Source organism: Metopolophium dirhodum, chromosome 2 (genome assembly GCF_019925205.1).
Source record: "Metopolophium dirhodum isolate CAU chromosome 2, ASM1992520v1, whole genome shotgun sequence".
Lineage (NCBI taxonomy): Eukaryota > Metazoa > Arthropoda > Insecta > Hemiptera > Aphididae > Metopolophium > Metopolophium dirhodum.
Genome location: NC_083561.1, coordinates 30,809,487 through 30,821,875, shown reverse-complemented (window position 1 = coordinate 30,821,875; position 12,389 = coordinate 30,809,487). Strand labels below are relative to the sequence as shown.

At 27.7% G+C, this 12,389-nt stretch overlaps 2 protein-coding genes across 2 annotated transcripts; one reads left to right on the top strand and one right to left on the bottom strand.

Moving 5' to 3' along the window:
- Nucleotides 1-1,075: 1,075 nt before the first annotated feature.
- Nucleotides 1,076-4,662, top strand: LOC132939716 (uncharacterized). Its single transcript, XM_061007045.1, has 2 exons — nt 1,076-1,284; nt 3,814-4,662. Exons 1-2 carry the CDS (start codon nt 1,131-1,133, stop codon nt 4,206-4,208), a joined length of 549 nt encoding a protein of 182 aa, XP_060863028.1. The 5' UTR covers nt 1,076-1,130; the 3' UTR covers nt 4,209-4,662.
- Nucleotides 4,663-6,502: 1,840 nt separating this feature from the next.
- On the bottom strand, nt 6,503-12,373 carry LOC132939685 (galactosylgalactosylxylosylprotein 3-beta-glucuronosyltransferase I). The gene is made up of 7 exons (XM_061006995.1): nt 11,757-12,373; nt 11,620-11,672; nt 10,619-10,758; nt 10,382-10,541; nt 10,169-10,315; nt 9,781-10,074; nt 6,503-9,596 (listed from the first exon to the last, which is right to left on the bottom strand). The coding sequence occupies exons 1-7, from the start codon at nt 11,872-11,874 to the stop codon at nt 9,498-9,500; spliced, it is 1,011 nt and encodes a 336-aa protein (XP_060862978.1). The 5' UTR covers nt 11,875-12,373; the 3' UTR covers nt 6,503-9,497.
- Between the last annotated feature and the right edge of the window lie 16 nt (nt 12,374-12,389).

The following is a 12,389-nucleotide window of genomic DNA, read 5'->3' as shown; positions in this document are numbered from 1 at the left end:
ATAGTTTTAGAGCTAAAAAAGATACAATTAGGTTAAAATTGTAAATACCTAATAAATATTAATCAATTGATGGTAATCTGACTGGGCGTGTAGCGTGCTGAGTAGATTTGAACTATTATTAAGGCATAGACAGTAGACACTTTTAAAAAATGTCTTAGAGCCTATTTACGTTTAACACTATATAGTGTCTAGTAGGTACCTACCTATATGTATATGTCTGATTAATATGTTTCTAGTGGTTAATGAAACAACTACAGTACCTACAATTAAACTTGATTTATCGTATTAAAATTATTTTGTGTTTAAAATTGGAATAGAGATACCTATATTATTTTAAATAAAACACTCGCAGACTTGAATATATAGAATTATTATAATCTCAACTTCAATGGGTTTCTGATCTTAAGCAATTTAAAATGTTTATTAAATAACACTATATATAGCCATATAGGTAATTCGTAGGTACCTAAAAGCTTGTAAATGTAATTTTTTAATTTTGTTATAGATAATTTATATACATATTAAAAAACAGCTTAACATTTAACATATATTAATTAGTGTTAATATTTTTTATCACTGTAATACTGTGTATAGTGCATATGTATTCGTATATATATATACTAATAAGTAATAGTACCTATTATATATAATAATTAAAATATATGTACGACTATAATACGGCTATAGACCTATAGGTGTCTACACTTCATAATGTTATGATTATTTGAAAATGATGCTCGATATGATAATTCTTAAACCATACATTTTAGCTATTTTGTAAATAAGCATAACAAGTAACAACTATTAAAAAGAAAGATTTAAATACTTATTATGCTATTGCGCTTGCCTATATAATTATTTACACCTCCCTATTACCTATATGTATATGTATGCATTACAATAAATTAGATCATTAGGTCACATCATGCGTCGCATTGTACTGTCGCTTTAGGTGACATAAATATGTTAAACATTTAGTGCGAAACGAGACAATTAAAATATTAGATTATGATTATGTACAGCATGTCAACGATATAAAATAGTTAGACATCATTCCTTAACAGTGAGGACTCGGAGCAACATATTATAAAAATATAATTAGTACACGTAGATATATATGAAAGTTAACAATGAATACTTTAGTGATAGGATTAAGCTTTTCGCTGATATGTTATTTAAGCGGACATGAAGAAAAAAAACCCCATTGGAGCAAAGAAACTATGGATTTAGAAGCATTGCCGTTAAAAAAATTGTTAGAAATGAAAAAAGAACTTCGGATAAAAGGTAAAAAATGTGTTAAGTACCTACTTAAACTATAAATTATAAATATACCCATTGGCCTAATAGCATTGATTACGAATACTATAATTTTATTATAATAGTATTCATAACCAATGATATTAGATACCTAATAATTAATTGACCGATAAAATGGACATTATTTGCACAATAGGTACCAACTTCTATTATATCATGATCGAAAAAAATTTTTAAATCAAAGACAAATCTTATTTAAAAAATGTAATTTTTAAAATAATTCAATTTTGTATTAATATTATGTTATATAGATGACAATACTATACGTATTGTAATGGTGTAAGGGTATTATATAATTGTTTATTTTACATTCTGAGCGCTCCTATATAAATGTATTGATTTTACAATGATGTACCAATGTTTTTATTTTTTATATTTTTGTTGATGACACTATTTTAATTTTTTATTTGGAAAATGTCTTCAAACACCAACTTCAAAGGAGTTTTCTGGTACCAAATTGGATCTAGTTTTTTCTTTGGTGGGTTAAAAGTATACATTTCTCAGTACTTTTACAAATAATTATAATAAATAAAATACGAAAATTTGTTAAAACTATTGTAATGCTTATTATTATTAAAATAATAAATTGTTGTTTGTTTGGTAATCAATAATCATGGTTACGCATCGTTAATCGTTTTATTTGTCGCCGGCTAAGCGATATTTTATAAGCACCGATCGATGAACCATAGTATTATATCTGATTAGTATCGGGTATAATTGTAAATTGTTTGGTATTTTATGCGGATAAGGCCTATATTATGACGGATGTCCATGTAAACAAATATATTTTCCCGAGTGTAGCCGGGTCTAGGGTTATACAGATAGTTTTAATATATTTTTACTTTACAGTTTTTAGTAAAGTATAGTGACAACATACCCCCAAGGTACGATCATATGTTTCACTAACAAGTACCTACCTATAAGGAAAATTCATACAAATAATAATGGCCCAATTACCGGGAGCGCCTTTTATAAATTAAAATTCATAGTGGCCCAGTCACCGTATACTATTTTTTGAAAATAAATATAGTAGCGGCCGAATATTCGTGGGGACGCCTGCTGCAATAAGTATAGATTGTACCTACCTATATATGCAGGCATGGAACCACGTCGACCGTTTATTTTTTCGCACACCATAATTGTATTATAATATGTAATAATAATACATATAATTGGGTGAGGGAAGGGGGGAAACGGCATGTAAGTAAATCTTTTATACCGAAACACTGTACAATCAGGGACGACGTTTAAAAACTAAAAAAAAAAACGCTTGCCAAGTCAGGGATCGGCATGTAAACTTTCTTGGGATCTAGGGCGATTCGGCGCCGTCGGTTCGGCGCAGACGTTTCGGCGATACGTCAATTCGACGATGTCTGTTTCGGCGAGTGACCATTTCGGCGAAAATTAATAGTAAAAAAAAAAAATGTAATATAATGTAAAAACGTATCATATAATATAATAAGTAATTTTAAATAAAGTAATTTTAAATCATAAATAAGTCAAAATAATTATAATTATTTATAGGTAATACAGAATACCAAAGTCACTTTAAATCATAAATAAAAATCTTTATAGTTATGTATAATTGAATATAGTAAAATGTATATATATATGTATACTACAGTCCCTTTAAATCGTAAATAAATAAATGAAAATAATTATTTATACCTAGTTAATACAATTAAACATATAGGTACAACATTAGTATTTAGCGAAAATATAAAAAAAATTATCTACAATTTTATTTTAAAGCAATATTATTTGCTATACCTCTTAGCAGTCCCTAAAATATCCGAATTTCCGTACTACACACATAATAGTCCCAAATCGGTCAAATCTAAATTATTTCTAGACAAACACTAGTATAATATATACCACCGTTCTCTACTAAGCTGATAGTAATAAAAATAGCTACTCTTAATACCTAACAATGAATAATATTATAATAACCATGACGAAATAATTATTTAATAGTTATTTCGTCAAAATAATAACTTACTATAATAAGAGTATTAGTCTTAACAACACAAAATATTGTTTACTGTGTGTCTGTGTAGTAAATAATAATTAAAATATGGTTTGGCAAAAAACCATTAAAATATGAAAAAAATGTGAAGATATAAAATTATACTTTATTCACTTTTATGGATTCAAGTGGTTATACCGCCTGGGTGTGATATCAAATCTCTCTCATTAATATTTTATAATAAAGGTAGCTAAATTACCCTCCTACCTACTCATCATTACTGAGTTACATTTTTATTATTTTCCTATTTAACACAAATTCTTGAAGTTTTCAAAATTCAGACTTATGTCTATGGCTGAGTGGTGGGGTGTCATCCCTCCCCTCCCAAGATTTGGTACTTTGGTTTCGTCACCCCCCCCCCCCCCCCCCCCCCCCCCGAGTGCAATTATCTAAATATAACAGCTTAACTGCGGCATGCTACATCGCTACCTACATGACATAAAATGTATATGTGCAATTTTGTCTTTCAGATGAACGTTCAGTACGACGGACGGACGATGAGGTGGCAGCGGTTACAGCGGAAGAAGACGCACCAAACGCCATGGCCTTGCGCAGGACCACGGACGTTCTGCGCTCGTCGGCGGCCGGTGGTTCGATGCAAACGGCCTTTCAGATGTCCCTTACCGTCCTGTCGTTTCTAGCGTTCGGCGGCTACCTGATCAGTCTGGTCGCACAGAACATGCGCAAACCGTCGCCATCGCTGGACGGCGCCACGGCGCCGCATCCGCTCAAGGCCGTGGTGGTCAACCGGAACAAACGGCCGGGCCTGTTGCTCAGACCGTCCGGCCCCACGACCACGGTCAGCTTTGGCCGGCGCAAGCGGAGCCGGAGGTTCCCGCGAACCACTGTGGTCTGTTCTGAGTAGCGTTTTTTTTATATTGAATATTTAAAAAAAAAAATAACGACTGACTTAAGTTTATTATTATTATTATTATATACCTACTATATTATTATAATATTATAAATTATATAATATAATTATAACTATACTACCTATCCATATTATATTATTTAAATCCTAATGAATTGTACGAAATGCCTATCTCGTAACGGACTCTAAAACATATATATAGTTATTTTTAGATTCTGATCACGATTTGGGGCAGTAAAACTGCTTCGATTTTCTTCAACAGTATCTTGTTCGATGGAAAGTGAATGAAGTTGGTGCTTTCGGGAGGTCAAATTTTAAAATTCCCAATAGTTTTAAAAGCGCCGGGAAAAACAATTTTTACGCAAAATTGGTTTTCCACAAAATCAATATTAGTTTTTGATTTTCACTAGATTTCTCATGTAATGATTTACTCATCTTGTTGTAATTCAAAAACTAATAACCGTAGACTATTTGAATTTTTTTTTTTTTTTTAATTGGGTAACCCGCGGCAACATAGGCTATTGGGTGTGGGGAGGGCACTGTAGGTTTTTGTATTGGGTAGGTTGGTACATGTGTGTGTTGTGTTTGGCAGAATTTCTAATGGGGCACCCGTAGGTTTCTGCCGTGCCCCGGGGTGGGGGGGTGGCGGCACTTGTTCTCCGGACACCGTGACTTGCACGGAGAAAAATGCCGCCCAGTGGTCGAGGATCGAACTCGGACCGGCTGTGCTGAATCCGTCGCGTTAGACCGCTCGGCCACCTCGTCAAAATAGTTTAATACCTTTAAACACAATTTCATAAAAATAATGTTGTCCTGAATTTTAAAATAATAATTTTTATATAACAGTTTAATTCATTTATAATACATTTATAGGGGGACGGAGTGACCGAGCGGACTAAGGCGTCGGCTGCGACGCAACCGACCCGAGTTCGATACCTTGGCCGCGGGCGGCATTTTTCTTCGGGCAAGTCACGGTGTCCGGAGAACAAGTGCCGCCATCCCCCCACCCGGGGCACGGCAGAAACCTACGGGTGCCCCATTAGAAATTCTACCAAACACAACACACACATGTACCAACCTACCCAATACAAAAACCTACAGTGCCCTCCCCACACCCAATAGCCTATGTTGCCGCGGGTTACCCAATTAAAAAAAAAATACTTTTATATTTACACAATGTCATTAAAAATGTTATTTTGCATTTTTATTTTAATAAACATTTTTATTCATAATATATTTAGATTGTGTAATATTTTTAGTCAAAACCATATTATAGTTTGTTAATTTGTAAAAAAAAACATTTTGTATATTTATGATATGAATCTGCATATTTCATAGATTTTTATTGCATATAAATCCAGGCTCTAGACTAATAAATGTATACTGTAACTGATCTAGAAATAAAATATTAAAAGTTTTGTTCTCTGGATTACTTAAGATCTGCCTAAATGGATGATTTTAGCAAATATTTTTATTTTTTAATTTAAATTGTAAGTTTCCATTAAACACCTATTTATGTACAGTATGGTCACCTTAACAATACATTTCTCGACAGATTATTTTAATAAGCCTTAGATCATAAATAAACGGTTATCTGTAAAAAACAATATTGTAGATAAGTACATCGTACAAAAGAAAAACTATTGTAAATTGTAATTAATTTCAGCATAGTATGTCATATCGTACTGAAAATATTTTTTTCAAATTGAGTTTATTGCCAATAACAGCAGATGTCAGGATTATTATTTTCACATTTTTGTGAGAAAAAAAACAGATATTTGTGATTTGTAAGTAAAGAAAATTTTAGTAGGGGTAGAAATTAGAGACTACCACATTTTTTTTAACAGCTATAGCATATTCTGTACAATATTTGTGATTTATTATTAATTTCTATTTAAAATTATATATGATAGACTATTTATGAGCGATGAATGTATTTAATATTTTAATTTGATGACTTCATAATTGACTTAAAACTGATATTTGTGAATTTTAAGTAAAATAGATTTCATGGTTTTCAACTTCTTGTTTTTTACTTGAATTTTATTCCTAGATTGAAATAAATAGTTATAGGAACAGTTAAAATTTTCAACTTCAGGTACTTACTTACATAGGTAGGTAGAATTACATATTATATTTTTTTAACTCCCTAGTAACAACTTTTGACACAACTGTTTTTTATACCATATTTGGGTAGGGCGTTATTATAGTAGTTTTATTTTAATAGCTATGGTTCTAAAACCCAAATCGGCTGAAAGAGACAAATTTTAAATTTTATCATAAACACATTAGATTAAATTATTTTTATTTTTATTTCATTACCTAATAAATAAATAATAATTTCCTTAGAGTAACATATTAAGAGGATACCACACCCGCATGTGTTGTCTCCGTCTTACAAAAGCGTCACATACCAAATTTATGCTCTGAAATTCAAGTTTTATGCTGTTAGCTTAAAAATTAGAGTAAATCGACCTATTATAAAACTTGATGGTAAGAAAAATTTTTTGTTTTGTTAGAAGTTTTTTTTTTACGATAATTCAGTTTTTAAGTGAGTTATAGCGTGTATAATATATGTAAATTAAAAATGCTCCTAACTCAATTAAAAACTGAATCATCGTAAAAAAACTTCCATCAAAACACAGATTATGTTCTTACCATAAAGTTTCATAATAGGTCGATTCACTCTAATTTTTAAGCTAACGGCATAAAACTTGAATTTCTTATCATAAATTTGGTATGTTACGAGTTAATAAGATGGAGACAACACATGCGGGTGTGGCGTCCTTTTAATGTATTAAGACAATAATCAATAACTCATATAATGTAGTATAAATTACTTACAATTTTCTGGTAACAAATATCTGAAAACCATCAATGAAGCTACACAGTTGATAGAATAAAAATGAATAAATAGTAAAATTATACATAAAAATACAAAATACAAAATTATAAAAATATTTTTAGTGATAGACTATAAACTATAAAGTAATAAGTAAATATAATATACCTATATAAATATAAATAATGATTATTTTAATCTTTAAAAATATATAATATGTTATAGTACAATAATTTACGCCATGCTGGCATCATTATTTTCAACAATATTTTTTTAACTCAGATAAATTAATCTTATCATCATTGAAAGATACAAAAAACTAAAAATGTAAAAATAATATTATTTTTTAAACACAAGCAATTACCTAAATGTATAAAAAAATATGATTAGGTAACTATATAATACAAAATGTCACGGAATTTCAACATTTTAAAATATCACAAGGTTTTCATAATTTAAATTGAACGTAAATATTTAAGGACGGTTGAATGATAATACAATGGATTAATATGATATAAATAAAATAATTTTCAACTTTAATTATTAATATTACTTAACTGGAATGAGGTTGAACATGATATAACATGCAAATTATTAATATGTTAAAATATTGTTGTAAATTTAAACTGTACAATATTAAACATGTTTATAATTGTTTAATTTTTCATTGATAAAAATAGTTGTTTTTATTTTTCTACGATAAATTACATTAATTTTTTTGTTTTCATTTAACATTATGTGCTACCAACTTATCGATCATTTAAATAATAAAATTATAATTCTGATTAAAACTAATAGGATGATAAATTAATTTCTAATCAATACATTTTCATTATGTGTTTGGGTTTTAATAAAGATTTTACAAGGTTCATGCAGTTAGTATACGTAGTATAACTTATTTATTTAATACAATTTTTAGTAATATTATTTATTAATAAAGAATTAAACAAATTAAAACTTTAGCTTCTTGAACATAGTTATTAGATTTATCAATCTATGTAGGTATATTAAATTTTTCAGAAAAATATGTTTTGTACATAATTTAATTTATACTTATATGTTGTTATTAAAAAAATAATCTTATGTATAGTTTTGAGCACAAAGTAAAATATATTTGAAGAAGGGGACACTGCTTTTTAGACATACTGTTGAAGTACACAGATATACAGAAGTTAAAAGGTAAATAATAATATAATCGGATATATATAATATAATAATAAGTATAATGATACGATGTACAATAGTGTTACGAGGCGTAATATAAATCAACGACTAACTATGTATACCCGGCTACACTACGCAGGACATATAATATGCTGTAGTATATAAAAATGTATAGTCAGCGTCTGATGAACTACAGTGTGAATATATTACTTATACACTACATTATATAGGGTGTTTTGTTTATAATTCCAACACATACATTATATTTGACCTAATATTTGACCTAATACAAAAGAAAAAGATTATTACATTATTAAATAGGATGTAGTGTATGTAAAAAAAAAGTAGGAATGCAACATTTTATTGATGATTGAAAGTACAATTTTATAGATATAAAATAAAAATTCTAATAAATTGCTTAGTTCCAAAAATATCATTAATTTTTTTGATTTTGAATGATGAACAGAAATGTCGTATGTAACAAGACTGAAGACACACAACCAAAACTTTTACAAACAATTTTATCAGAAAATAGCTAATTAATTTTAGGTTATTTAAATTGAAACAAAAATAAATGTATTGGCTAAAAACAACAAACATGTATTTAATCAATTGTGTGTATAAGTACTATAGGTACTTTTTTAAATATCTATAGTTTATTAACTATGTTGTATTATTTAATATATTTTGTAGTGGAAATCAATTTATCAGTTATTTTTTATAGAAATGAAATTATTATTTTTTATTTATTTATTAGTAGGTAGATAAGTTAGTGGTTATTATATTCTACTAACATATTCAATTGTATCAAATTCATTTAAACAAAATGATCTATTATATTTTGTAAATTAATAATAAATATATGTTATTATTTTAAACAAATAAATTTAAAAAATAATCTGTATGACATGGAAATTACTCTTGACTAAAAAAAGTTGAAAATAATATGAAATTTTTTTACTTGAATTGATGATGAAATGGAAATTATTTACAATTTAATTATTGTTCCAATCATTTTTATTGGTTACAAATTTACAATTTAGGTTTAGGTTCAAATAAATGTCTTATATAGTTTGTATTAGCAATAAGTAATAACTAACTGGTCATTTTAATCTGTGCCACAACTAAATTTAAGTATACGTAATTATATATACATATAAGTAAAAATACAAGTTGGCCTTAATTTCTCCATTGAGCAGTGAGTCTTTGAAAGTTATTTATAGACTAAAATAATTACACACGTATAAAGCACCGGGTGTTTGCATCACTGGTTGAGATTAAACTTCAATATTCATGTCTGATCGTAGTCCACGGTTTTTAAGTTTTTCTTCTGCTTTTAGTATTGGTTCTTCAGTTCTTGTATGCCAAACATACACCTAAATTTATAAATGATTATGAAAATACAGTGAATTTTTTTTTCTTGCCTCTTGAAGTGTTTACAAGTTGTGAAGTATATAACTCAAAAAATACATTAGTCTAATTTATTTTTATTTCCATTGAGATTCAAGTTAAAGAGACAATGTAATATGCCATAATAAAATGTAATTTGCACAAACTCACTTTTGAGCAGTTATCTGCCATAGGCTCCAATTGTTCTACAGTGGTTACTTGTGAAAGTATGGCACTTTCCTGGAAACCTCGACTGACATCCCATGAAAACACAGCATTCGGATGATTACGTAAAAGTCTTAAATTAATGGCAAAACCTGCCATATCAACAGGAAATGGTCGTTCTGGTCTCCAAGCACTATTCCAACCAATTACTTTACCTTTACTATTTATTAATGGTTTTTCTACTAAAAGACCACCAACAAGACCAACTGGCCAAACACCAACACCTTTTACAGTTCGCATCTATGTAAATAAAATTATAAAAATATAATTATATAATAATAATGTATAATTATGTATTATAACATTAAAACAGTTATTGTATACTAATATTTACTTCATTAAATAAATCAACACTATATGTGTTATCATCATCAGCAAAAAAAATTATCCCTTCATCATTTATATTAGCTCTGTTAATTCTTAACCATTCTAACGCTTTGTTTCGTTGTTTAACTCCTCTAGGTTTCTTCCATTTAGGTTCCTAAAATCATGATTACTTTAATTTAGTAAAATTAAATTAAAATGTCAGTTATTTTAAATTATATACTTTTAATTTTCTCTTCCATTCAGCTGGTGTTCCTATGGCTAAGTGTGTATAATTTAAATTACTTTTATAAAGCAAATTGGCTACAAGTGATGTTTTCATTTCAGAATCTTCAACAATAATCCAATGGAAATTATTTACAAGACGAAAAGTGTTAGACAATCTACAATATAAATAACAATTTTTAAAATATTAAAAATAAAAAAATGTTGATGTAAAATTTAAGTTTATTAAGTTTACCTTGTTAGTTCTGCTTTTTGTACAGGTCTTTTGTAGGTAGGTGTGATGGCATATATAACTGGAATGTTTGGTTGCCATTTATCACATATACTTTCAAATCTTTCTTTTAAAATATTATAATTTATAGATTTGATTTTTAACTGCAAAAAATATATACATTATAGATAACTAACATTAAGGATACAAATTACAAGACATTGGTAATTTATTTTATTATATAAATATAAATAAATATAACACCTGAGGGCTATTAGTTACCAAGAAAACCACAAGTAAAAACAATTATCCATTGAAAATTTAAAATAAAGACTAATACAAAACATTCACACACTATTAATAAAATTAATACTTTTAAACAATGTTACCTAACCCATAAATTACAATTTTGACTAAAATAATATAATATGTTACTAATATTGAAAAATTTAGTACAACTTTAGGAAAAAGCAGTTATTAACAGAACATTTTATATCAATAACACACTATACCATATAATATAATTTGCAACATAAAACAACTGTAGAACTGTAAGTAATTTTCCAAATTATTAATAGACAACTTTAAACTTTTAATTGTTTAAATTGATCTCTCCAGAATATTTTTTGAAGATTCAGAACAGCTGTATACTTTGTAAACATATTTTGAAATATATAGAGAAGCCGTGTAATAAACTTAGATTAGACATAAATATAAATTATAATTTTCATAATAGATAGATGGGTTATTATTTGTATTTATAGAATTATAAGAGTATGTAAAATTAACTTATATAGGCAGTAATAAAAAGAAATGGAAATTGGAAATAAAAAATGTATTTATGTAGAGACCTGTTAATAGTGATAAGAAAAACATCACCTATAGGCTAGGTATTTAAATACATATATTATTAATTTGCGTTCAAAATAATAGTAAGGTAGTGAATAAACATAGGATACTTGCTGAAAAATATTGTTTTATAAATCTAATAAGCATACTACTTTAAAAAGTAATGGTGTTCATACTTCTTCTTTTGTGTGTTCCAATGTTTGTTTTAAAATTTGATATTGTGATGCATCTAATAATAACAAAATATTTAACAACAATTTATCAATTTGATTAAAATTATTTTTTCAGTAAAAGAAAACCGAAAACTATTTACCTCTACTTCGAATTCCAATAAACCAAAAAATAAGTAAAGTGAAAAAACCAAAAAAAAATACTATTTTTTTTTTATTAAACATGTCCAAAAACTTATAGTTAGAATTATAATTACTCATTTTATTCGACTCGTGTCATTTGAATTAGTCGAAATATCTACGACTATCTACCGATAATTCATAATAATTAGTTGATAAAAACTAAATATCTTTCACTTTAATATGTCATGGACAACGAACAAGAATACTTGGTATTAGAATTATAAATTTTAATATTTACTTAATTATTTTATAAATAATATTATATACATTTAAATTATTTAGCTAAATTATTTTAATGATCCAATAAAAATATTAAGTAAAAGTAATTAACGCAATAATTTACTAGCCATTTAATATTATTTATTGTCACTTGTCAGTCTTAAATATTATTCCAGCGGATTCCCGGAAATTAAAAGAGCCTTCATATTTTTGGTTAATGGTCTTTAATCACTGTTTTGTTGTTGTTGTGATTATAAGACTTGTTCCATAGAGTTGTAGTTGTAGTGATAATAATCTTCTTTTCTAAGCTCATCGTACTCGTGAGTAATTATTACCCTATGGTAAAATAACAAAAATATCAAGATCGACCTGCT